At 36.9% G+C, this 26,724-nt stretch overlaps 1 protein-coding gene and 1 long non-coding RNA gene across 2 annotated transcripts in view; one reads left to right on the top strand and one right to left on the bottom strand.

Annotated features, from left to right (window-relative positions):
- LOC128222132 (putative nuclease HARBI1) overlaps nucleotides 1-11,920 on the bottom strand; it is a 39,636-nt gene extending 27,716 nt beyond the window's left edge. The window contains exons 1-3 of the mRNA XM_052931005.1: nucleotides 11,542-11,920; nucleotide 10,039; nucleotides 1,943-2,128 (exon numbers count right to left, since the gene is read on the bottom strand). Of these exons, the coding sequence (XP_052786965.1) occupies nucleotides 1,943-2,128; nucleotide 10,039; nucleotides 11,542-11,892 (538 nt within the window). The 5' untranslated portion in view covers nucleotides 11,893-11,920. The remainder of the gene's footprint in view (nucleotides 1-1,942; nucleotides 2,129-10,038; nucleotides 10,040-11,541) is intronic.
- Nucleotides 11,921-18,491: 6,571 nt separating this feature from the next.
- Nucleotides 18,492-23,711, top strand: LOC128202964 (uncharacterized). Its single transcript, XR_008255830.1, has 4 exons — nucleotides 18,492-18,748; nucleotides 20,368-20,595; nucleotides 21,757-21,963; nucleotides 23,307-23,711. It is a non-coding gene; the product is annotated as an uncharacterized LOC128202964 (long non-coding RNA).
- Nucleotides 23,712-26,724: the final 3,013 nt, after the last annotated feature.

The raw sequence follows: 26,724 nt of genomic DNA, 5'->3' as shown, positions 1-26,724 counted from the left end.
GGTCCATGTGCTTGTTTTACCCAAATAGGGGGTCCTGGACGTTGGGGGTCAATTTTGGTCAAGCTCACCCCAAGATGGAAGTTATTGGGCGGTGCTATGTGATAGCCCTGGATGTCCCCTACATGCCAGTACCCGGTCTTGGGGCGTCACATCGCCTCCTTCTGGTCGTAACAGCCACCCAATGTAGGTCCATGTGCTTGTTTTACCCAGATAGGGGGTCCTGGACGTTGGGGGTCAATTTTGGTCAAGCTCACCCCAAGATGGAAGTTATTGAGCGGTGCTAGGTGATAGCCCTGGATGTCCCCTACATGCCAGTACCCGGTCTTGGGGCGTCACAACGCCTCCTTCTGGTCGTAACAGCCACCCAAAGTAGGTCCATGTGCTTGTTTTACCCAAATAGGGGGTCCTGGACGTTGGGGGTCAATTTTGGTCAAGCTCACCCCAAGATGGAAGTTATTGGGCGGTGCTAGGTGATAGCCCTGGATGTCCCCTACATGCCAGTACCCGGTCTTGGGGCGTCACATCGCCTCCTTCTGGTCGTAACAGCCACCCAAAGTAGGTCCATGTGCTTGTTTTACCCAAATAGGGGGTCCTGGACGTTGGGGGTCAATTTTGGTCAAGCTCACCCCAAGATGGAAGTTATTGGGCGGTGCTAGGTGATAGCCCTGCATGTCCCCTACATGCCAGTACCCGGTCTTGGGGCGTCACATCGCCTCCTTCTGGTCGTAACAGCCACCCAAAGTAGGTCCATGTGCTTGTTTTACCCAAATAGGGGGTCCTGGACGTTGGGGGTCAATTTTGGTCAAGCTCACCCCAAGATGGAAGTTATTGGGCGGTGCTAGGTGATAGCCCTGCATGTCCCCTACATGCCAGTACCCGGTCTTGGGGCGTCACATCGCCTCCTTCTGGTCGTAACAGCCACCCAAAGTAGGTCCATGTGCTTGTTTTACCCAAATAGGGGGTCCTGGACGTTGGGGGTCAATTTTGGTCAAGCTCACCCCAAGATGGAAGTTATTGGGCGGTACTAGGTGATAGCCCTGCATGTCCCCTACATGCCAGTACCCGGTCTTGGGGCGTCACATCGCCTCCTTCTGGTCGTAACAGCCACCCAAAGTAGGTCCATGTGCTTGTTTTACCCAAATAGGGGGTCCTGGACGTTGGGGGTCAATTTTGGTCAAGCTCACCCCAAGATGGAAGTTATTGGGCGGTGCTAGGTGATAGCCCTGGATGTCCCCTACATGCCAGTACCCGGTCTTGGGGCGTCACATCGCCTCCTTCTGGTCGTAACAGCCACCCAAGTTCCGTGATGTTTGGTTTCAATTGGTTAGGCTGTGGTGGCCTGTACGTCAAAACAGAGATTGATCATGATTGTATGTTTATTTAATTTTTCATTAATATTCATTTAATATTACATTTATTGCATCATACAGAATGTCCAGTCCTCGTTTAGTGGTTACAAATACATTTATACAGCGATCGATGTTATTGATATCAAACCAGACTTGTTGTCTTCTTTAATCGATATTCTTTCATCATTTTATTTATTGCATTAAACTGAATTACGTCCAATTCTTATTCAGCGTTCACCAATAAATGTGTTTTATGTTTCCTTTTACTTCTACAATCTGGTGCATTTCAAGAATTTTCAGTGCAAAATTTATTACGGTTATGATTAAATTCCTTATTGGCTGCTGACTTAATGTATTTGGCAATTTTCTCTATTTCGTCGTATCTATTTCCGTAAGTCAACGCAAACACTTATTGGCTGCTAGCTAATGGCTGCTGGCTTGGCGTTAGCGTTAAAAATCGTTCGACAATGTTTGACAGCTGCTTCACTTCCGCCACTTCCGGTCCGGTGGTTATAGGAACTACCGAATTTTATATTCACAGGAAGGAAATACATCGATATTGTTATTATATATAAATAAGTGTATGTTCTTACCCGCAAGTGCATAAAATTCCGCCTTGCACACACCGACATCTCTCCGAAATGACACGACCCTCTTGGCAAGCCTAGCCATAATTATAATAACCCTACGCACTGCGCGACACACAGATGAAGCCGAAAGTCCATGAACATCGCCGATTACGGTGTAATGGGAACTACTGGCCACAAAGTGGAGTGTTACTTGTTGTAATATGATATCGGCTACCTGCGAGTGGCCGGGCTTATCAGCAGTCTGTAGTTAGCTAGCGTCTGTTGCATTCTTAATCTTAATGTATCTAAGGGACACAATTCTTTATATACTACAGCATATTTCTCTATTGTAGTTATTCATACTGAATACTATGTTTCATATATAGCTATGACTGTAGTATTGTATTTCACTTGATGCTTGGGTATGAATGAATAAACATGTAACTCCATTTGAGATCTTATGAATCGAACCCATTCCACAGGTTGTTGTAAGAACTAAACCAACAACGCAACATGGTGTCAGAAGTTGGTGAACTGATTCATATGGATTAAATTGAAATTAAATGGAATAATTAAATTGTAATTGTGAAGCTCATTCTAACAAAATGGCAAGCTTTAACAATATGCAAGGACAAACACCCAAAATGGACTGGGACAGCAGGGATTTGTCGCAGTCATTCAAGTCGTTTAAGTCACATTCCGACTTTATGTTTAAGGGTCCTCTAAAGGAACAATCACAAGAAGTGAAGTGTAATTACCTAATGCTGTGGGTTGGAGAAAAAGGTCGTTCCATTTTTAGCACTTGGAGACCAACAGACGATCAACAAAAAGATCTTACATACTTCTACAACCAGTTCGAGAACTATTGTAAACCAAAATCAAACCGTATATATTCAAGATACATTTTCAAAATGAAAATACAAAAAGATGGCGAATCGTTTGAACAGTTTGTTACGGACTTGAGATTACTCATCAAAGAATGTGATTATCCAGAGGACATTCTTGATGACATGATCCGGGATCACATTGTATTTGGCGTTCGATCTGTGAAACTCCGCGAAAAGTTCATAAGCGAAGGGAACGGTTTAACGTTACAGAAATCTTTGGACATTGCTAGAACGTATGAACTTACAAAATCACACATTCAACAAATGGACAACAATAAAAGTGTAAATGCCGTTACACCAAGGACATATCACCACCCAGAGGCAAAGAGAAATCCAAAACAAAGGTCGAGAGGCAAACTGAAGTATGCTAACGCTGGCACGAAGAAGGCTATGTGTTCAAACTGTGGATCAAAACACGAGACCAAGGACATATGCCCAGCAAGAGGGAAAGACTGTAACTACTGTGGGAAAAGAAATCACTTTGTTAGTGTATGCTACAAAAAGCAAAAGGAACAGAACAAATCACGAGTGCATGAGGTAAATGATTTTTCTTCCTCAGATCTAAGTGACAACTGTGATGGTTATTTTGTTAATACTGTTACTCATGACAAACACAAAAATCAAGCTTTTGTCAATATTTCAGTTGGTAACAACAGCACACAATTCAAATTCAAGATTGATTCTGGTGCACAAGTTAATATCATACCATACCACATGTACAAATCACTTGGTAGCAAAATTCAGTTGAAACACACAAACAGCAAATTGACAGCTTACAATGGCACATCACTCAAAGTACACGGTGTAGTTAGTCTTCAATGCTTGTACAATGGTAAAATTTCAAGAAACGAATTTTACATTGTAGATACACCCTCATGTCCAATTTTAGGTCTTGACACTTGCCTTGCAATGAATCTACTCAAATTTGTATCAGCAGTAGAACCTGACGTTTCTTACACAAAAGACCAAGTTATTTCAAAATACCATGATGTATTTACTGGTCTGGGAACACTTCCAGGTGAATGTGACATACATATAAAATCAGATGCAATACCTGTAGTACACCCTCCAAGACGTGTACCTATTGCGATTAAGGACAGACTAAAAACAGAATTAGACAGAATGGTTAAAGACAAAGTCATTGTCAAAGTGACAGAACCGTCTGTATGGGTCAACAGTATGGTAACTGTTGAAAAACCCAATGGCTCTTTAAGGGTATGCCTAGACCCTAAAGACCTGAATGAGGCAATAGTGAGACCACACTATCCATCTGGATCAATAGATGATATTTTGCCTGACTTGACAGGTGCAACCGTATTTTCCAAATTTGACGCGAGAACCGGTTATTGGTCTGTTAAACTGAACAAGAAATCATAATTTCTGACAGTTTTCAATACTCCATTTGGCAGATATAGGTATCTGAGACTTCCCTATGGTGTAAATTGTGCTCAAGACGTCTTCGTCCAGAAAATGGAGTCTTGTCTTGAAGGTTTGAATGGCGTCAAGGTCATTGTTGACGATATTGTTTGTTATGGCAAAGACAAACAAGAACATGACAGAAACTTGGACAAACTTATGGAAAGATGTCAACTAAAAGGTCTCAAACTCAATGCTGACAAAACCGAGATTGGTAAGTCAGAAATACCTTTCTTTGGACATTTACTGACGTCAGACGGACTGAAAATTGATCCTTCAAAGGTAAGAGCTGTCCAGGAAATGCCGTCTCCAAAGTCAAAGTCTGAGCTAGAGACTATATTAGGAATGGTGAATTATCTGCAACGATTTGCACCAAATCTTGCAGAAATGACTAGTCTGTTACGACAGTTGTTGAAGAAAGACAGTATTTTCCGGTGGGACCCGGAACATGAAATTGCCTTGAACAAAATAAAAAGGGTAATAACTCAAAACCCAGGACAGGTACTCTCGTACTTTGATCCAAATATTGAAGTTGTGCTGCAAGTAGACGCATCACAAAATGGACTTGGTTGTGTTTTGCTTCAAAACGACAAACCAGTTTTCTTTGCTTCGAAAGCATTGACGTCTGCAGAAAGAAACTATGCCCAGATTACAAAAGAGCTCTATGCTGTATTGTATGGCATGACCAAGTTTCATCAAATGACATATGGACGACATGTTGTAGTCCAAAGTGATCACAAGCCACTTGTGAGTATAACACGCAAAAGTTTGCATGTTGCTCCGCCAAGATTGCAAAAGATGATTTTGCAATTTCAGAAATACGATTATGAAATTGTTCATGTACCTGGAAAGGACATTCCAGTAGCTGACACACTAAGTCGCAACTATTTGCAAGATGAACAGATTGATGTATGCAAAGACATAGATGTTCATGTACATTCTGTCATGGAAAACATTGCTATGAGTGATCAGAAAATGACCCTGATCAAAAGCAAAATTCAGACTGATCAAGAGATGCAGACTCTGAAACACACAATATTAACAGGTTGGCCTGATAAGAGACAGAACTGTCCAAATAGTATTTTACAATATTGGAATTTCAGAGACGAACTAACAGTCATTGACGATTTTTTGTTAAAAGGAAACAATGTCATAATTCCCAAAGATTTGAGACATATGATGCTGGACAAAGTTCATGATTCACACTTAGGCATAGAGAAATGTACTCAGCGTGCAAGAAGTGTAATGTTTTGGCCCAATATGACCAAAGACATAAAGAACAAAGTACTCAATTGTCCCATATGTCTTGAACACAGAAACTCCAATGTCAAGGAACCAATGATTCCTAATCAGATTCCCAGCAGGCCATGGGAAGTTGTGGCTACTGATATTTTTCACTGGAATGACAGTAACTACATTGTTGTAGTTGATCTGTATAGCAGATATTTTGAATGCGGGTTACTCAGAAATATGAGAACTGACACGGTTATTCACAAATTGAAGGGCTATTTTGCAACACATGGAATACCCTCAAAAGTCATTAGTGACAATGCAGGACAATATTGTAGTCAGGAATTTGACAAATTTGCTAGAGAATGGGATTTTGAACATGTTACGTCATCGCCGTTACACTCACAAGGCAACGGTGTTGCTGAAAGATGTATTCAAACAATCAAAAAGATTTTCACAAAATCTCTACAAGATAACAAAGACCCGTATCTTGCAGTTCTCGAATACAGAAATGCACCGCTTTCATGTGGCAAATCACCAGTACAATTACTAATGAGTAGGGAGACTAGGTCTATTTTGCCAGTAACACGCAAACACCTTGAGCCGAAAGTTCAAAATAGGCAAGAAATCAAAAGCAAAATGTCAAAATCAAAAATCAAATCAAAGACATGGTTTGATAAATCTGCCAAGCCACTCACACAATTGTCACAAGGAGAAACAATTAGAATCAAACAAGGTAAACGCTGGAAACAGGCAATTGTTAGGAAACAAGTGCATGACAGATCATACATTGTTGAAACTAATGATGGTGGTGTCTATAGACGAAACAGAAATCATTTGTTGAAGACAAATGAAAAACCATTTCAAATCATAGATACACATCCATGCAATGGCAACGACATTCGTCTAACTGATCAATCACAAAATGACAGTGACAGAAACATACAAAATCAATCAGAGCGAAACTTTTCTCATGATAACACTCAGTCGCAACAACAACAACCATCAGCACCAACTAATGTTGCTGGCAATACTGATCAAAACTCTAACATGTACGTCACTAGATCAGGAAGACAGGTCAAAGTACCTCAAAGGTTGGATCTTTGAACTGATTTATGATGTGTTTTGTGTTATGTTGTATATATATTTGTGATACTTCAATATATTTCAAATGTAAAACTTTTCTTCAATATTCTGTGCTGTGAAGGAAATTCATAATCGCCTATACCCTGTAACCGTGTGAAAGTGATATTTGTGGACAATATTTCTACAATGTTAATTGGATATATCAACAGCTATCTGCGGTATGAAAACAATACACTTTCAGATGACATTTCGGGGAGGATTCAAGTGTCCTTATCTGAACTGTTAACATTTAGTTAGAAGAAATTCTCATTAATTTCCAGATACACTCTGCTGAAACAATTAATCTGTCAAGAAGATTTTCTGCTCAGCTGAAATAATGATAACGCTAGGGTGTTGACCAAATTACTTTAGATTAAATGTGTTCTTCATAAATTTACTAATTTGTTTTAAAAGAAGAGAGATGTTGCATTCTTAATCTTAATGTATCTAAGGGACACAATTCTTTATATACTACAGCATATTTCTCTATTGTAGTTATTCATACTGAATACTATGTTTCATATATAGCTATGACTGTAGTATTGTATTTCACTTGATGCTTGGGTATGAATGAATAAACATGTAACTCCATTTGAGATCTTATGAATCGAACCCATTCCACAGGTTGTTGTAAGAACTAAACCAACAACGCAACAGCGTCGAATAAACATCGTAAACTACATAGCAGTCTTTATCTATCATCCCTATATAGTTAATAAGTAATACGACATGGTGGCAGCGCGGGATTAAACTCAACAATAATATTGAAACTATTTGCACTAGTGTTAATAAACAAAATGGCAAATTTTAATTTCCAACATCCGGATAAATTTGACTTCCAAAAGCAGGAACAGTGGGAAAAGTGGTTAAAACGGTTTGAGAGATTTATAGGCTTGCGTCAGGATTAGGAGAAAAAGACGAAGAAGTGCAAGTTAACACTTTAATTTATTCAATGGGACCAGAAGCAGAAGAAATTATGTCATCGTTCAATCTTTCGAATGAAAACAGCAAGAAATATGACACTGTAGTGGAAAAACTCAATCAGCATTTCATTCCAAAAAAGAACGTTATTTTCGAAAGAGCCAAATTCAATCAACGATCACAAATGGCTGGTGAAAGCGTGGACAGCTTCATCACAGAACTGTACCATTTGGCAGAAAATTGTGAGTTTAGGGACTTACATGATAGTTTAATTCGCGACAGGATTGTGGTCGGTATCCGAGACCACAAATTGTCCGAAAGACTACAGCTTGACCCAACACTGTCGCTAGAAAAGGCGGTGACTGAGGCCAAACAACGAGAGTCGGTTCGAGCCCAACAAGCGGTAGTAAGAGGCGAACCGTCATCTACAGTTGAGGCAGTGACAAGACGGCAACACAAGACTCAGGGGCACCGGAACTGGAAGCCAGAGAAAAAACCGGTCCCATCTACGCCAGCAAGCAGGGATTGTCAGCGTTGTGGCAACACGCCGGGGCACCCTCGAAACAAGTGCCCGGCAAAAGATGCGAAGTGCCGTAAATGTCAAAAAGTAGGACACTTCCAAAAGAAATGCCGCTCAACCGTTGGAGCCGTGAACGAGGCTAGCAACACCGAGCATTCCGACGAAGACGAGTCCTTCCTTGGTACAGTACGGGGATCAACGACCACGGACCCGTAGAAAGTGACACTAACCGTAAATGATGAAGCGGACGTGACGTTCAAAATCGACACCGGGGCAGACGTAACAGTTATCCCAGAGAAACTGTTAAAACACATGTTTGGAGTGAAAATACAGAAAACTAACAGATCATTATTTGGCGCAGGCAATTCTAAATTAACAGTTCTCGGTAAATTCCAAACAACAATTGAATCTTCATCAAAAATGTGTGTTACAGAAGTGTTTGTTGTAAAATGTTTGGAATTTCCTCTCCTTGGCCGACCTGCTATTGAGGCTTTACAAATTGTTCAGGTAAATGATTTTAAATACATTTCATCTGTCAAAGCATCGTATGAACAAGTATATGAGAAATTCCCCATTGTCTTTAGCGACAAATTAGGTAAAACTGATTGGGAATACAAAATCACATTAAGTGAAAACTCAAAGCCGTACTCATTGTCTACACCGCGTCGAGTACCATTGCCTCTAATGAAAAAAGTCAAAGCCGAGCTAGAGCAAATGGAGAGATCAGGGGTTATTTCAAAAGTATCAGAGCCGATCGAGTACTGTTCGCCAATGGTAGTAGCTCCAAAACCAAATGGTCAAATTAGGATATGTGTAGATCTGTCAAAATTGAATCAGTCAGTAAAACGAGAGCGTTATCAATTACCATCCGTAGACGGGTCACTTGCAAAGCTCGCTGGAGGACGTTTCTTTTCGAAAATTGATGCACGCCACGGTTTCTGGCAAGTAAGATTAGCACGCGAATCGCGACATTTAACTACATTCATAACCCCATTCGGTAGGTTTTGCTTTAATGTCTCGCCATACGGTATAAATGCTATGCCAGAATTCTTTCAGAGAAAAATGTCAGCATTGTTAGAAGGAGTACCGGGCGTAGTTTGCAAAATGGACGACGTCCTCATATTCGGTGAGAATAAAGATGAACATGATCAGCGTTTATTTCGCGTGTTAGGGCTCATTTCTGAGGCTGGCATCACACTGAACAAAGAAAAATGCCAGTTTGGTAAACACAGTTTGACATTTCTAGGTCATATTGTAGGCCAGGGCACAATTGGGGCCGACCCAGCCAAAGTGAAAGCAATTATTGACATGCCAAACCCGCAGAATATTTCAGATATCCGGAGATTTCTTGGAATGTGCAATCAATTAGGAAAGTTCACGCCAAACTTAGCACAAATGTCTAAACCGTTGCGAGACCTTTTAAAGGACAAAAACTCGTGGTTCTGGGGTCCAGATCAAGAATCGTCCTTCCAGAAATTGAAAGAGGAGTTAAGTTCTCCCAAGGTTTTGGCCCAGTATGATCCTAATAATGAAACAATGGTCTCAGCAGACTCTTCTTCATTTGGCATGGGGGGAGTTGTTAGGCAAAAGCAGGGAAGTACATGGAAACCAATAGCGTTTGCTTCTCGTTCGCTTACTGAAGCAGAACAAAGGTATGCTCAAATAGAGAAAGAATGCCTTGCATTAACATGGGTTTGCGAAAAGTTTCAAAACTTTTTAATAGGATCCAAGTTTGTCTTAGAAACGGATCATAAACCGTTAGTTCCTTTATTAAGTACGAAAGACTTGACCGATTTACCTGCTAGAATCCAGAGGTTTCGCATGCGCCTTATGCGTTACGATTTTAGCATGGTTTACATAAGCGGATGTAAACTGGTTACAGCCGACTGTCTATCAAGGGCACCTCTGTGTACGTTAATTGATGAAGAATCCGAAAGTCTGCAGTCCGCGAGTGACGCATATGTTCAAATGATTTTCAATGACATCCCAGCGACCGCTAATCGACTGGAACAAATTAAGACCCTTTACAAAGAGGATAATATCTGTACACAGCTTTTGTTGTATTGTAAACAAGGGTGGCCAGATAAGTCAGCACTTCCTGAATACATGAAACCATACTGGTGTTATAGGGGTGAGATAACTGTTCAAAGAGGTCAATTGTTCAAAGGAACGCGACTAGTAATACCAAACACATTACAGTCAGAAATGATTGATAGACTTCATGGTGAAGCGCATCAGGGAATTTCGAAATGTAGGGAGCGGGCAAAACAATCTGTTTGGTGGATTGGTTTGAGTTCGGCTCTAGAAAAGGTTGTAAAGTCATGCCATAAATGCATTGAAAACGGTTGCGATAGAGCAGAACCGCTTATGCCGTTCGAATTTCCAGAACGCCCTTGGCAACGCGTAGCAACAGACTTATTTGAACTAAAAGGTCACACATACTTGTTAGTAGTGGACTATTTCTCGCGTTATATTGAGCTGGCCAAACTTTCAAATGCTACAGCAGCGTGCGTAGTAAATCACATGAAGTCCATTTTCGCGCGACACGGTATACCAGAAATAGTATTTAGTGACAACGGGCCGTGTTACAACGCAGCGACTTTTAAAAAGTTTGCGCGTGAGTATGGATTTGCACACCATACTTCTAGCCCAAAAATGCCTCAAAGTAATGGTCTTGCGGAAAGGTCTGTAAGAACTATTAAAGAGATGCTAAAGAAATCAGACGACCCGTATTTAGCACTGTTGTCATATCGTGCAACGCCATTGCACAATGGATTCAGTCCGTCAGAATTATTAATGGGCAGAAAATTAAATACGTTAATACCGGTTAAACCCGAAACTTTAAATCCAAAGTGGCCAAATTTAAAAATTGTCCGAAATCGGGAAAATAAGATTAAAGGTCAACTAAAAAGAAATTTCGATACAAGACACAAGGCAAAAACTTTGCCTTGCCTAAAAAATCGCGACCGAGTTCTTGTAAAAGATCAAAACAAGTATGGCGTAATTAAATCACAATCTGTATTCCCACGTTCATACAATGTTGAGACGGATGAAGGTATTATCCGCCGGAATAGGCGCCATCTTATAGAAACTCCCAGGCGGCCTAATGGTCAGCAGGATGGTCAAGGAGAACAGATGGTTCAGATTAATGAGAGTGATAGTGAAAATTCTTTATCTTCATGGGAAAGTGAGGAGGAGACCGTGGAACCAGGGAATGGTTACGTAACAAGATCAGGAAGATTGTCAAGAAACCCAGAAAGACTAATCGAATCGTGTTAGTTAAAATATATTATATGTTTCATATAAAAATGTTATATTTGTTTCAGAAGTAAACACCTCTAAATAATACATTCATTAAAATACTTATTAACTTGAAAGGGAGGTGTTGTTATATGATATCGGCTACCTGCGAGTGGCCGGGCTTATCAGCAGTCTGTAGTTAGCTAGCGTCGAATAAACATCGTAAACTACATAGCAGTCTTTATCTATCATCCCTATATAGTTAATAAGTAATACGACATTACTAATACACTCAGAAGAGGGGGTAGGGGACAAGAACGCAGAGTTGCCCTCTCCAACAAAGGAAACATCAGTGTCACCAGCGTAATAATACTCTCCGGCCTAAATCGGTAGCGCCGAAACACCTCCTCTGGCGATAGCACCTCCAACGGGTTTAATCTGTCCCTAAACATGCGCGGAATAGTAATTCCGGCCGCTCTCTCACGCAGACGCTGCAACCTTCTGTGAAAGTCGGCCATTTTTAAATCGCTTATCCGAGATTTAATCCTATTAATTATTAGGATTAAAATAACGGGATTAAGCTCATTAGATGATCCAGATAATGTTTCGTGAAACCCAAAAATTAACAAGATCATCTTAATCCCGTTTTTGATCGCGATCAGCCGCTAATCCCGGGATAATCTTTTTCGAGAAATCGGCCCCAGTAGATTAGGGATATCGAGGTCAACACGCTGGCGGTTGGGGAAAGGTATTTTCATTTTCTTTTTACGTAGTGAACTGAAAAACTATTGTTATTTTATATTTATCATTTTAAAAGCAGGTTTCGTGTCTTTCGATTTAAACAGTAGCACGGTTTCATTTTGGACAACATTTGAAGGCTTTTCCAAATTGCGTCAATAGCCGTCCAATGAAAACGCTTCTTGCATTTCAGATTTAGGCGAATGTGCGGTCAAGGTCAAAATTGCGAGAGGCTGAATCGAAGTGAAATACCGCAACAAAAACGTTCGATTTGGACATTAACGCGTCTAACTGAATGAGTCACAGTGGTAGGGATGATATTTCAAGCCCTTCTTTGTAATGCATACGCAAAGTTTGCATGTCAGTCTGTATGTAACGAGTTTAAGGTGATTTGTTCGTAGTCATTACATTTTTGCATCGTTTTCATTATGCACCAGTTATTATTTTAGACAAATGCATCAGTCAATTAAAACCACGCCCCCCCCGGTCAGGGGAATAGCGAGGACCCTGACCATAGGTCCAGCCAATCTTGGCTAAAATCACGTCCTGCGGGAATGAACAGATGGTTTAATCTCGCCAAATGCCCTGCACCCCAGGGGCCCTAGGTAAGGCCCATTCCCCGCTATAATTTAAGCGAGACACAACCATCCCATTCACCCGGCAATGCAGGGCCACCTGAAAGTTAAAAACATGGTCCATTTCCCCGGCTATCCCTGGTATACCCCCAAACCTTGGGGGTCGTGGTTACAATTGACTGGTGCATTAGTTTAAAATAATAAACATGTTTTACGGGATTCTGTCTCAATAAAATGTATATTTATATTTATCATCCTACATTCCAGTTTCTCACCACAAGAGTTGTAAATATTGAACAGAAAGGGCTTCATCTTCAAGATGAAAACTGCAAAAAATGGCCACCAACAAGAATGGGCCAGGACTGAGGAGTTCCAAGAAATGAGTATTCTTCAGCCCACAAATATCAGTGCTGCCCCGCTGCCCAAAACCAGGTTTGTTCTCTTTCTTAGTTTCCTGTTAACTTTATGGTTTCAGAACAATAGCCAGCATTCATATTAAAAATGAAATCCCAAACCTTCTGCATTTTGTGTTGTTATGTAACACAACTAAAGCTAGGCAAATATTTTGCTAAGTTTTTAACTACAACTTTAAATAGCATTGCTTTTGGTATTAACATTCAACCTTTAATAAAACAAAAACATATGGATGTTTCAATGCATTTCAATAAATAATTGAATGTATTTACAATTATTCACAATTTCATATAATGTTTAAAAAAATTTAACTCTACAAGCTTACATTATTTCACAATATAATCTTTTTTTAGACATCATTTTGATTTTTATTTCGCACAAAATACATGACCTATAAACAAGCCTTCCTTAAAATTAATAACATTTTTTTACTTTTTCTAACAAAATTGCTTAACTCAATAGCTGAATAAAGGAATGAAATCATTACTTGTATATAAATACTTAATCTTAATTATTATTCTGCAATTCATGCATCAATGTTTGATTTGTATAACCTGATTCAGAATTGACATCAAATTGCAAATTACCTGTCAATTCACATTTCAAATAAAGCTTATGAAATCAACCTTGAAACCTAACAAATTCACCTCAGTTTAATGTTTAGAGTTATTTCATTTCTCATGTTTCATGTTATCAGGTCTTCAGTGCTACATTCACTTATCATGATAACTTAACAAACTCCTTTCATATCGTTTTAGAGTGTGGCAACAAGTAAATGGACCTTGACAAATTTCCTCTATGTTAGAGCCAGTCCCTTACACAAGTGGCCTACTTTTGCACAGCTGAGGTTGTTATCAAACGCAGCAGTAGGTATGAAATGCGGAAACTGTTCCAACTTGATCTTCAACAGTTGAGTTACTCCTCATCACAATACCTGAACTGAAAACAATCGGTGATGATCCTGCATTTCACTTCTACCTCACAGTGCTCTTCCCTATAAACGCTAGAGGAAAGTTTGAAAATGAAAAACTTGTCATTGCAAGTGTGAAAGGACCAATTGATTCTTAACGAAACAACCTGCCTCAATGCTTTAGCTGACACTACATCAAGTCAACACAAGGCAATTCGTTTTTCTCGCAACCTGACCGGTATGTTGAATCTGATCAAAATTGTACACAACCACTGGTCAAGAATATAGAAATACAAGTTGTATGATCAGTAACCTAAAATATTCTTGAATATTTGAACATAATAAAAAGGTATGTTGAATTTGATCAAAATTGTACACAACCACTGGTCAAGAATATAGAAATACAAGTTGTATGATCAGTAACCTAAAATATTCTTGAATATTTGAACATAATAAAAAAGTATTCGTTAAAGTTATACATATTGTGTGTAGTGTAGGTAAGATCAATGTCAAGGTTATTTTGGCTAAAAAAAAGGAAAAATGAGTCTTGATTCATAACATCGATGAAATAGCAAGCCTTAAGTATTTTCGATAAAGTGATACATATATTTTGTGGTGATGTCATAACCTTTATTCACTGTTTTTGAAGAGAAAACACATGCTATAATTATATTATCACATTTGTGTTTTTTTAGCTCGACTATTTTAAGAATAAGGTGGGCTATACTATTGGCTCTGGTGTCGGTGTCTGGTTCAAGTTTTAGGGTAAGTTGGAATTTTCACTTATAAGTCCAATACCCTTCATTCAATTGACTTAATACCTCACACAGTTGTTCAGGGCCATCATATAATGGGAATAGATAACTACTTTATACAAGTTATGGCCCCTGATTGACTATCAAACTTAGGTTAAAGTTTATTGATAACTTCTCTACCATTCGTTCATTTAACTTAATACTTGACCCATTTGTTCAGGACCATCACACAATGAGGTTACATAACTCTGTATTATCCTCAATACAAGTTATAGCCCCTGATTGACTTAGGTTAAAGGTTTAGGGCAGGTTAAAGGAACAAGTTGGGATTTTTACTAATAAGTCCAATACCCTTCATTCAATTGACTTACCGTAATACTTTACACAGATGTTCAGAGCCATCACATAATTAGGTAAGATAACTCCATATCATATTTTATTCACATAATGGCCCCTGATTGACTATGGAACTTAGGTTAAAATTTTAGGGCAGGTTGATATATTTATTGATAACTTCTATACCCTTCATTCACATTATCCTTAATACAAGTTATGGCCCCTGATTGACTTAGGTTAAAGTTTTAGGGCAAGTTAAAGTTTTAGGGCAAATTGGGATTTTAATAAAAAAACTTCTATACCTTCATTTAATGCACTTAATACTTCGCAGAATTATTGACGACCATCTTACACTAAGGAACATAACTTCATGTTAACCCTAAATACAAATTATTGCACTTGAATGTTTTTTTTTTTCTTTTTAACTCTTCTTTTAATTTCTTCAGAAAGGCACATTTTTATATTCCTAACCACATTTTCATAAAGGGAAAACAAGATATTTGAATGACCTGTGTCATTGTTCGGGTGGGCTGGTGTTAGGGCAGCGTCAAAGTCACCTTATGTATCGAATAATTTTAGTTAGGTTTGACATACAGAGACCAAACTTGGTATATGCAAAGAGTTTATGGAGACCTTTTATGGGAATGCGTTTGAGGCCCCTATGATCAAGGTCAAGGTTACTATAAATAGAAAAAGGGTTGGTTTTGAATAACTTAAGTAAGGGTCTTCTTATTGGTACCAAATTTGGTATATAGGAAGAGTTTATAGAGACCTTTCCTGAGATTGTGTTTTTGGCCCCGAGAGTTATGGTCTAGGTCAAGGTCAATATAGAAATATGGTAAGTACTGAATAACTCAAGTAAGGATTGACATAGTGTGACCAAACTTGGTATATAGGACAAGTTCATGCAGAGCTTTAATGGATGCTTTTTGGCCCCCTAGTGTCGTTGTCACTGTTACTAAAAATAGATTACTGTTTCAGTTAAGGCTGACATACTGTGACCAAACTTGATATATGTAGGAAGAGTTTATAGCGCGGACACGAGTATGTGTACTCTGACATTTAAATATCTCGTGTGACTTTGATCTTTGAGTTATGGACCCTGGTCAATGTCACTGCTCATCGTCTCAATGAGGATAACATTTGTACCAAGCAATATGGTAATCCATCAATGCATAAGTAAGTTATAGCACGGACACGAAATGTTACAGCCAGACGGACAGACAGACTGATGAAGTGTTTCTGTAATCCCCTCCCCACTCCGTGGCGGGGGATTTGAAATTTGATATTTATAAAATAGTGTACTAACACTTTTGCCATTTTTCTGTTTTACCATTCTGTCAATATGTTAAGTGACAGTTGTGCCAATATCTTACAGTCACCATATATGACTTTACAGAATCGTAACATTATTTAATAACCTCATCATAATGATTTCTTATCTTCCTATTGTTTTCTTAAATGTTCTGCAATTTCAATAATTATTTACAAAACATGTTCCTAAAATCAGAGACATTTGACAGTATTATAAGAATTCTCATTCAAGGTTTTGTCTATCTGAACACTGATGTTTGCATAATGCTCTGTAGATATCACTATGCTTTTGCTAAGTTTAATTCCCATTAATGTTTAAATTAATTTCTCATATGTACATATATTTAGCAAATGTTCTGTTTTTTAACATCTCAATTAAACAGTTACAAAATGTTAATTTACAAGAAATACTTGTATTTATATCACTATGTCATTTTGCCATGTCACCCTTCTTTACTACCTGTTATGCTTAAAGCTGCACTCTCACAGATTTACCATTTGAACAACTTTTTTTTATTTTTTGTCTTGGAAAGCGCAAATTTTGTGTTAATATCCACAAACAAATGATTTAAGATAACTGACAAAAGATCAAATCACAGATTTTCATATTTCCATTTGAAAATTAATGTCTTATGGCTAAAGCTGTTACTACCAGTTTAAGAAAATTGCATAAAACATCAATTTTTGAACTTGCGTATAAAAATCTGCATTCTTTTTTTATCAGCTGTCTTATATAACTGGTTTCAATGGATTTTCGCAAAATATGGCTCGTTCTAAGTCAAAAAATGAAAAAGTTGTCAAACATTCAATCTGTGAGAGTGCAGCTTTAACTCTGATGAATATATCATTCAATGTCTCTTTTATAGGCACTGACTCTCCATTTACAAACATTAGAATTCATAATGCTTAAAAAAGTATGCCTGTTTCAACTTCTCAACTTACCCTGCTTTTTTGCATTACCCTTAACCATTCTATTGTGTGTTGTTGTTTTTCATTTTCGTGATTTATGACTTTTCAAACTTTAAAAAATAATGGCCTTTTGGCTATCAACCATATCAGCAATGCTTATACTGATGATATAAAACTCCAGGCATATCATTTATAGTTTTGGGTTTGACAACTTTCAACTTTTAAGTTAGTAAATCATTTAACAAATATACCTATTTTCAACCCAATTCATTCCAACATAACAACTGAAACTGAGTCTTTTTAAGCCCCCCCCCCCCATGAAAAAGATATTTATCACCCTATTAATAGTTTCATTCAAATAATAAAAATAACAAAATAACATTAACACATTTCCACCAAACTTTGTACAAATGCTTCACTTTTCATGTATTAAAACATATTCCTCCCTTCATTTCATTGTAACCTATAATTTTCAGCACTTTCTTCATAAATCTTTTGTGTCATTATATTTCCATACACATTAAGTGATCAACTTCCTAGTCATACCACTATCAACCTGCATCACATTCTGCTCATCATTCTTATATCTTATGCCTTAAAAGTGCATAATGCATGATGATTACATAATGTTTATTACCTGTAAGTGTCAGTATATGCTAAACTTCTTTCCTTTGTTTAAAACATCCTGCGTGCCTATAAATCATTTAGACTGTCGGCTGCAAGCCGACAGTCTTTAGAGAGCGGTATTTCAGAAACGCGACTAGTCGCCTGACACGACATATTGAACATGAATATATTAATACACACCACCTGCGTAGCAACAGAACTACTTACGTGAATGTGGGGCGTCAAGTACCTGCTTATGTGTATTTAAGGCGTTATTGCCTTTTTTATGACAAACATTGCATGTTACTCTTAGTATAGTTGTACCGTTGCAATTTGGTGAGTTTTATTGAACAAAATAATGAAAAATAATGAAAGTATAGCATTTACATACGAAGTCATTTTACCCTACATCCAATAGTAAGCTACACCACATGTTTGCACCCCGTGTGACGTCACACATATCCCGGCATTCAAGACTGACCCGGCAAACCCCGGCAAAGAACTTATTTTATGAATGAAAGCTATTAAGAAATAAATCATACGCGGTTAAAGAGTTCATGTCATGTAATATTTTGTGAAATAGCTTTTATGTTTCAAATGATTTTTTTCAGCAGCAATCGAACTATTGTATTTGTCTGAGTAAATTATTTGGATTATACCTATCACAGTGTGTCAACGTTATGCCTATTGTTATTTTGGACTATAGGGTGTAGTTTTTAAAGTCATACACAATATGGCGGCGATTATGCGGAAATGAAATTGAATGTTACTTCGAACACGTTCTTCTACAAAATAACCGACCTGTATTTAGTGCTATTGCTTTAACATCAATCGGAGCAAAAATGGCATCAATGTATGCGTCTAAAAATGTTAAATTTAGATGGAGACAATCCAGAAATGAGCTGCCAGGAAGTGATCGATTTCGGACACGAAGGTAATGTACATTAGTCTGAAATAATAGACGTGTTAAACGGGATTCTTCCAATCCCTAACGTCTGAACGGTTTTGTGCAAAAAGCGGGGGTGTTTGAAAAATATTGAAATTGTATTAAGTGAAGTATTTTATGGTTGAAATGGATAATAAAGTAAAGATTTATATTCATATTTTACCATGGAAGTGCAAAGCTATTTTGCAAAAAAACAAGCATTTAATGCATTAAAACACATTATTCACCTTTCATTAAAAGGAAAGTTGACTGACACAGACAACAATTATGCCAAGTGGAACAACTTGACCCAATCGTAATAATTCGGGCACCTCCGACGAGCTTCGAGATAATACAATCGTAACAACTCGGCCTTGGCCGTACAATCTGAACATCTCAGCCAGTATCCAACAGGGATTGACTATCTCGAAGCTTACCGAAGATGGCGAGTTGTTACAATTGATGGCCGAAATGTTCCGATTGTTGTAAAATTGTGAACTGCAGCCTTGCAGGTGCCCTTCATGTATATATTGTTATGTTTTGACAGAATGAAATGAAGAAAAAATCATCAAAATCATAATTATTTGCTTGATATTACTTTTTGGTTACGGAATTTATATAAAATAACATTATCTGGTAATATTTCTTGTTTTTATGATATGTTATAGATGCAATATGCTTTAACCCGGAATCCTGATCGGAATAACTACCCACTTTTCGTACAAAACAATTTGTACGTGAAGGATTTGCTGTATCAAAAATCGTAAAAACATCTGTCAACGTACAATTATTTGGACTAGAAGGTACATCTAGCTGATCTACATCTCTTAGTCTAAATATTTGTACGTTGACGGACTCTTTTTACGATTAAAAAAATGTATTATAAATGTGTTATATGGGATTCTTCCAATCCCTTACGTCTAATCGGGTTTGTGCAAAACAGGGTGGGGGTTGAAAGATATTGAAATCGTAGTTAGATAAGTATTATATGTTTGAAATAGATATTAAAGGTTTATAGTCGTATTTTAGTTATTACCATGTAAGTGCAAAGATTTTTTTCACAAAACAAGCATTTAATGCATTTAAACACAACCATTTTACATCTATGTAAATCTATGCACCGCAGCCTTGCAGGTGATCTTCATGTATAACAGTTTATATCATTATGTTTTGACAGTATGAAATGAAGAAAAACACTCATCAAACTCATAATAATTCGTCAGCTTTTATTTTTTGTGTACATAACTAATATTTTAGATATATATAATTATCTGACCCGGAATCCCAATCGGAAAAGCTACCCACTTTTGGTACAAAAAAATTGTATGTGAGGATATGCCATTTCAAAATTTGTAAAAAGATCAGTTAAGTTACTATTATTTGGACTAGTGCTTCAAGTGTTTGATTTATTGTCTCTATAATGTATAATGCACCTGTCAATTGTAGAGCCAAGCTGGGAGCTGCCTAAAAATCAGTTACCCAGTTAGCTCAGTTTGACAGATCTCCATGCAAGTGTTCACATGGTCGTGGGTTCAAGCACCATACCAGTAGCATCTTTTCTCAAAGGTTTACTTTAGAACCCATCATCCAGGAGTAAACAATTATGATTTTTTTATTAAATATTACAGGCCATGTTCTTTTGTAAACTTTCTGATTGAGAATTGCCTGGATACAAGGCTAGTATTGTCAACATCATCTGATACAATCAACTGGAACAAAGCTGAAATGGCTACCTGACCTGACTTAAAAATTGGATGGCAGGACATCAGACTAGAAGATTACAAGTATTGAGGTGGACAAAATGAAACCTGAGCCTACCAAAGCTGACAGATTGCACAAGAAACACATAAATGCAGGTATTTACTGAGATGTTGTAATTATTTTTTGAAACTTCTCATCAGTTGAAACAGAGTTGGCCAAAAAAATGAACAAAGATATATACATTTTGAATTCTAATTCAAATGAGAACTTTACTGGCCAGCACAGAATGGTAAAATGCAAGTCTACCAATATAAATGTGCCTGGTTCGAATCAGTAAAGCTGATGAATGTACTGGTTGTGTAGCCAGGATGTGAGTAGGTCTGCACTTGGCTGATAATGCATATCATATGTTTAAGCTGCACTCTCACAGATTGTCTGTTTTACCAACTCTTTTTTTATTTCTTGGTCTTGTAATGAATTATTTTATGCGAATTTCTGAACACTGGACATAACAGACAACTGGAAAAAGGGGATCGCTGCTTTCTTATATTAATTCAGTCAAAAAAGACAACTGAAAATATTGGAACGCTGTTTTCTTATTTTAATACGGTCAAAAGATGATGGTCTGTGCCAAAAATCTCATTATTAGTAAAGCGTTAGTAATGCTTTTAACCATAAAACCAATAGTTACAAATGTAAATATAAAAAACATGATCTTATCTTTTGTCAGCAGTCTTATTTCATCAGTTTTCATACTGCTTTTCAATAGCTTATTCCAAGCCAAAAAGTAAAAGAAGTTGTCAAAACCTTCAATCTGTGACTGAGAGTGCAGCACTCTTACAGATTGAATGTTTTGACTACTTTATTTATTTTTTGTCTTGGAACGGGCCAATTTATGTGAAAATGCATGTTAACCATACATATAAGATTGCTGACAATAAATTTGTCAGAAAATGTTTATATTTAAGTTCAAAATGTTTTATGCATTTTTCTTAAACCGTTAGTAACGCTTTAAGCCATAAAACCTTTGTTTTCGACCTAAAATATGGAAGTCTGCAATCTAATATTTTGTCAGTAGTCTTATAAAATATCACTGGTTTGCAGATATTTTAGCAAAAAAATAGGTCATTCCAAGACAAAAAATACAAAAGTTGTAAAAACAGTAAATCTGTGAGAGTGCAGCTTTAAATGACTAAATGTTTTGATTTGGCTCAATTTTCACCTAAAATCTTATAGTTTTGTGGCATCTAAATGGTTTGTTTTTAACAACATTACATGTGCATATGTATATATTTGTTCTTAAATTTGTAATTTAGATTGGAAGATTCATTCTCTGGAAAGTAGAAAAGGGCATGTTACATACTGTTATCACTGCCATGACAGAAACCATATTGAGGAGCTGGTCCACCTGTAGGAAGAATTGCGCTATTAGTTGGAGCAGCACTATATCCCAGCCATACACCAGCACTTAGTTTGTCATAGGGAGCATTTCTGAGCAGTTATGGAGACCAATAACTATGCAGGTATGTCATAATCAAAATCTGGTTTATATATTTTTTTATAATTTAGCATCTGTTGAGAAGAAATTTATTTCTAGATTGAAGGCACACACTATAGATTGATGCCCAAAAATATATTTCTTAGGCCAACCTTAAAAAAATTCTTGTTTGGAGTAACCCTACCCAGAGTTTTTAAGGTGGGTAGGTAGGTAGGTTTTTTTTTTTTTTTTTTTTTTTTCTCCAACGACAAGTGGATCTTGTGTACAGTACATTCACTACATAACACTAGTTATTCAAGGCATTGTAATAAACTTTTGAACAACAAACATCTTAACTTCTGATCCTTTATTTTTTTAATTTCAAAGAATTTCAATCTACTTAAGACTGACACAGAGATGAACTCAACAAAACAAACTTATGACACTCAAGATAAGCAAACGAAAATGTGAAACAAATTGGCAATTGTTACATATTTTAAAGTTTTATCAAAGTCAATTAAGACTGAAATCCTGTCATATGAATGTGGACTAAATTTTTCTGTTGCAGTCTCTGAGGGCTTTGACGAGACCGTTATTTTTGACATTTTTTCGAAGTTGTCGTAGTAGCTCTCCGGGATTGTTTCATCATTCTCCATTAAAATATCAAATTCATCGTACCATGTGTAGTCGACAATGAATTTTCTTACAAAGTTGTTTTTAATTTTTTTATTTAAGTAATTTATTGTCACACAAAACGTAATTTCGTTCGGTTCACGTTCGACAAACTTGCAGTCAGCCATGTTTTCGAAACGCTCATTGCGATCAGCGATAAAAACCGAAGCTCTACGAGTGTGTCTACAAATTGAAAAGATCCGAAACAGAAGAAAAGAGCAGAAACAGAAAATAGTAGCGGAAAGGCGTTGAAAAAAAAATTCGCGGATCAAAATGCCAAAAAAAAATTTGAGTCGGCAACGATTTTTATGGGTCGGTCGCGTTACTCCAAACAAGAATTTTTTTATTTTAGGCCTTATTTTAATGCATTATCATGTCTAACTCATTTGACTTAAATGATCAAAGCAAAAGAAATGCAAATGATTAATCTGCAGATATACAAATGTAAGCTTTTTTAACTGGGGAAATTGTTGCCACTTGTCTATTAATTAAAGAACATATTTATAATTAATAATGTTTAATCTGTACACAAATCATATGCCTTCTTTGTTTTAACCATCAATGTCAAAGAGTCCAGCATGATAATGCACTAAATTGAAAAAAAAATGCATTAATTTATATGAACCCTTTAAAACAAAGACATTTCCTAAATCCAATAAAAAATAATTGAATATTGATGCAGAGTTCAGTTAGAATATTATATAACTTTTTTTGCAGTTGTTGCAATGAAACTTGCACCAGTGTGTTTTCTGTGGAGATAAAGAGATAGTGTCCAGCAATGAAGACCCAACTCAAGATCTGACCTTGTAAGGCCAATATGAAATAACTGTGTGGGAAAATGGGAAAAACCTGCAGTCAGGAATGCACGGAAATCATCAAAAGATCAGTGTTAAATTAATCTTGAATAACTTGACATTTATTTTGTTTGACATATTTATTCATGGTGCAGTGATGGTTATTTAAATTTAGAATTGATAGGAGGGAACATCACTATGTAGTTTCATGTTCATAGTCAGATCAAAACCCATGTACATGCCCAAATGAGCATTCGAAAATATCAAAATGGTACTTGTTGTATGTAGTGTAAGTTAATTAACATAATAAACAAAAATATTTAATCAATTTCAATTTATTATGCCCCTTTGAAAGAAGAGGAGTATATTGCTTTGCACATGTTGGCCGCTACGTCCGTCTGTCTGACAGTAGACCAAAGCTTTTCCGGGTGATAACTCTACAATTCCTAGACCTATTGTCAAACTTGACATGAAAGTTTGGTTTAACCAGTAGATGATCCCTTTTGATTTTAGGGGTAATATGGTCAAAGGTCACAGTGACCTTGAACAGGAAGGTGTCAAACCATACATCTGACTGATAAGTTGACAATGCCTGCACCTATGGCCCAAAACTTAACATGGAGGCTAAGTCTGACTATTAGAAGATCCTATTGATTTAAGGGGTCATTGGGTCAAAAGTCAAGGTCACAGTGACCTTGAATGCTAAAAGGTTGTACTAATAATGACTGGACAAAGCCTGCACCCATGGCCCTTGAACAACTTGACTTTGGGGTTGGGCCTGACCAGTAGGTGAGCCCTATTGATTTGTCACAGACCATTGAACGCAAAAAGCTTGCCTGTGTGACAACTCGACAAAGTCTGCACCCATGGCCTTCAAACTTGAAATTTAGGTTTGGGGTGACCAGCAGATGACCCCTTTGGATTTGGAGGTCAAGGTCACATCTCCAATATTGGTCATTAAAACTATGTCATTTACTTATTCCCTGCTGCTAAGAGGATACATGTTTATCAGCAAATATCAGCCATCATCTGAATATGAGTGAAAACTGTACCAACTACCCTCATACTTTGAATAGCATAATCTTTAAACTGCCTCAAATCTTTTGTCAATGAAAAACCAGCTGTCATTTCGGTCCATGCATATTTCATTCAATTGCCCAGATATTCTTGACAACATGGCGCTAATTAATGCTGCAGGTTTGAAATTTAAGACATTAGTTTTTTTTCTTCAGTACCATGCAGATTTATTAACACTTTTATAATAAAAACAAACTAGAAAACAAGTTTTAAAGATATTAGTTTTTTTCATGGTATGATGCCACAGCACCATGCAGATTTGTTTTCACTTTTATATCAAAGAAAGTAACTCGAGCACAAATTTTGTAGATATGTGGACTCTGTTGATAGAAGTTCTGGGAGGCATTTTTAGGCTTGAAAGAGCATCATTTTAAAGTTATATTTTTATTATGTCCCTTGAATCTTGGGTATAGTTTGTATTCTATTTGCATTTTAAAGACATTGGCTTCAACAGACCCTAATGAAATGAAGGAATGTAATTGCTTAATGAAACTGTTATAAGCGACGTCACAAATTGAAGCAATTTTAACATAATGAATATGCATTTAACTAATTTAAAGCGGTTCAAAATTAGGAAATTTGAATTAAGAATCTTGTAGGCCATTGGATACATGATTAAGTAGGGCCAATATATTTGTGCTTATTATAATCACATTTATCCTTCTTCATCTACCTTAAAGAGTGTTCATCATTTGTATGAAATCATTTGATCACGTTTCATTTGAAAGAACTTTGCGGTAGTGTTTTCTTGCTTCAGTTACGTCACCGACAGTCTTGCAGCGCTTTCAGCGCTTTGATTTATACTTTTCCCGTGGGCATGATAGGGTTTTCCAGCATGGCCAAATATACTACTTATCTAGTGTGGGAGAAAAGGTTATCACAATACACATGACGCCGACCAAACAAATGCCAAAACAATGCATAATTTGAGCAGCAATAAGAAAAAATGTCAGTATTGTGGATTTCCTTAACTATCTCTCAGTTATTAGAAACATATTTTGTGTTAAATATTTAGAAAACGGAGTAATTAAACTAATGTTTATATGTATATATACAGATTTTCGCAGGTCATGGTGGATAGCAACGGGCCACTGATAAGCCCCGCCTAAACTGGACGCTGATTGGTCAGTCGCGTATCGTCCGGTCAGTTTGACAGACAGGCCGCGTCATGTTAATTCTTAATGTGACCGTACATATTATACGTATCTTTTCCGTTAGTCATAAAACAAGAAATATCATTATGAGTATTAGTGTATAACATTGACAACATCTTGCAATTTATTTTTATTTTGAATGTTTTCTCATTCTTGTGCGTAAGGTTTTAAATCCGAAGCATATACATTTGCTTTTAAGTTTTTGTGGACATACTGTTAGTGAAAAAGACAATTCAGTTAATTTGAGTTACATTTTGTTTTTATTTAATTTATATAAAACATCAAATATCGTATAGATAAAGGTTACAAAAAAGTATAAACGTATAGATAAAAAATCAATGTATAAACCTGTGCATTTATAATGACTATGATCATTTCTAACTCCTACATGTATGTTGCTTGTTAGAACAATTTTCGCATTTCAATTAATACGGATATTGATTCATTGAGAGGAACATTTCAGTAGTTATACAGGCGCGTAGGAAGGAAATTGACATTGGGCCGCGGAAGGGGTGGGCTCGGGAGGGGTGTCCCCTACCGTGGAGATTTTATTTTCAATTTTAAGCATTGAAGACTCGATTTCCAGTGAGTTCAGGTTTTTATTTTAATGTTTTTATCTAAACCTTTTTCGGTTAAAATAGTTGATAGATATAAAACTATAATCGTTTATTCATATTTGCGCAGTCTCAGAATGTATGTTAATGATAACAAATTAGCGCAGTTTACCTTTTCATAGTGAAGCCACGAGTGACTTTGGAATAATTGCGAGTTGAATGCCATGTGTTCAGTTTTTTTTAGCGACAAAAAATCTCTTTGGAAATTTTAAACTCTTAGGCTGATTTGGAACGTCCATTTTAAAGTCAAACTTTAATGTGGTGAGTTTGAAATAATACAGTAACATATTGCTTGCTATTTAATGAAATTCTATTTTAACGAGTAATTGCAGTTATCACAATGAACTACAGTTTTTGAAAGATCAAAAACGATACAAATAATTATTGTCTTATTGCCTCTTCTTCCACTTACCAGTCTTTAATAATCCGCCTGTTTTCACGCCTTTGTGTCACACGCCTAGATGGTCACAGATTTACTTATGACATGGTGACCTGT

The sequence above is a fragment of the Mya arenaria genome, chromosome 2, assembly GCF_026914265.1.
Source record: "Mya arenaria isolate MELC-2E11 chromosome 2, ASM2691426v1".
In the NCBI taxonomy this organism is placed as follows: Eukaryota; Metazoa; Mollusca; class Bivalvia; order Myida; family Myidae; genus Mya; species Mya arenaria.
Note: the sequence above shows the minus strand (reverse complement) of the source record. Positions and strands in the feature narration are given on the sequence as shown.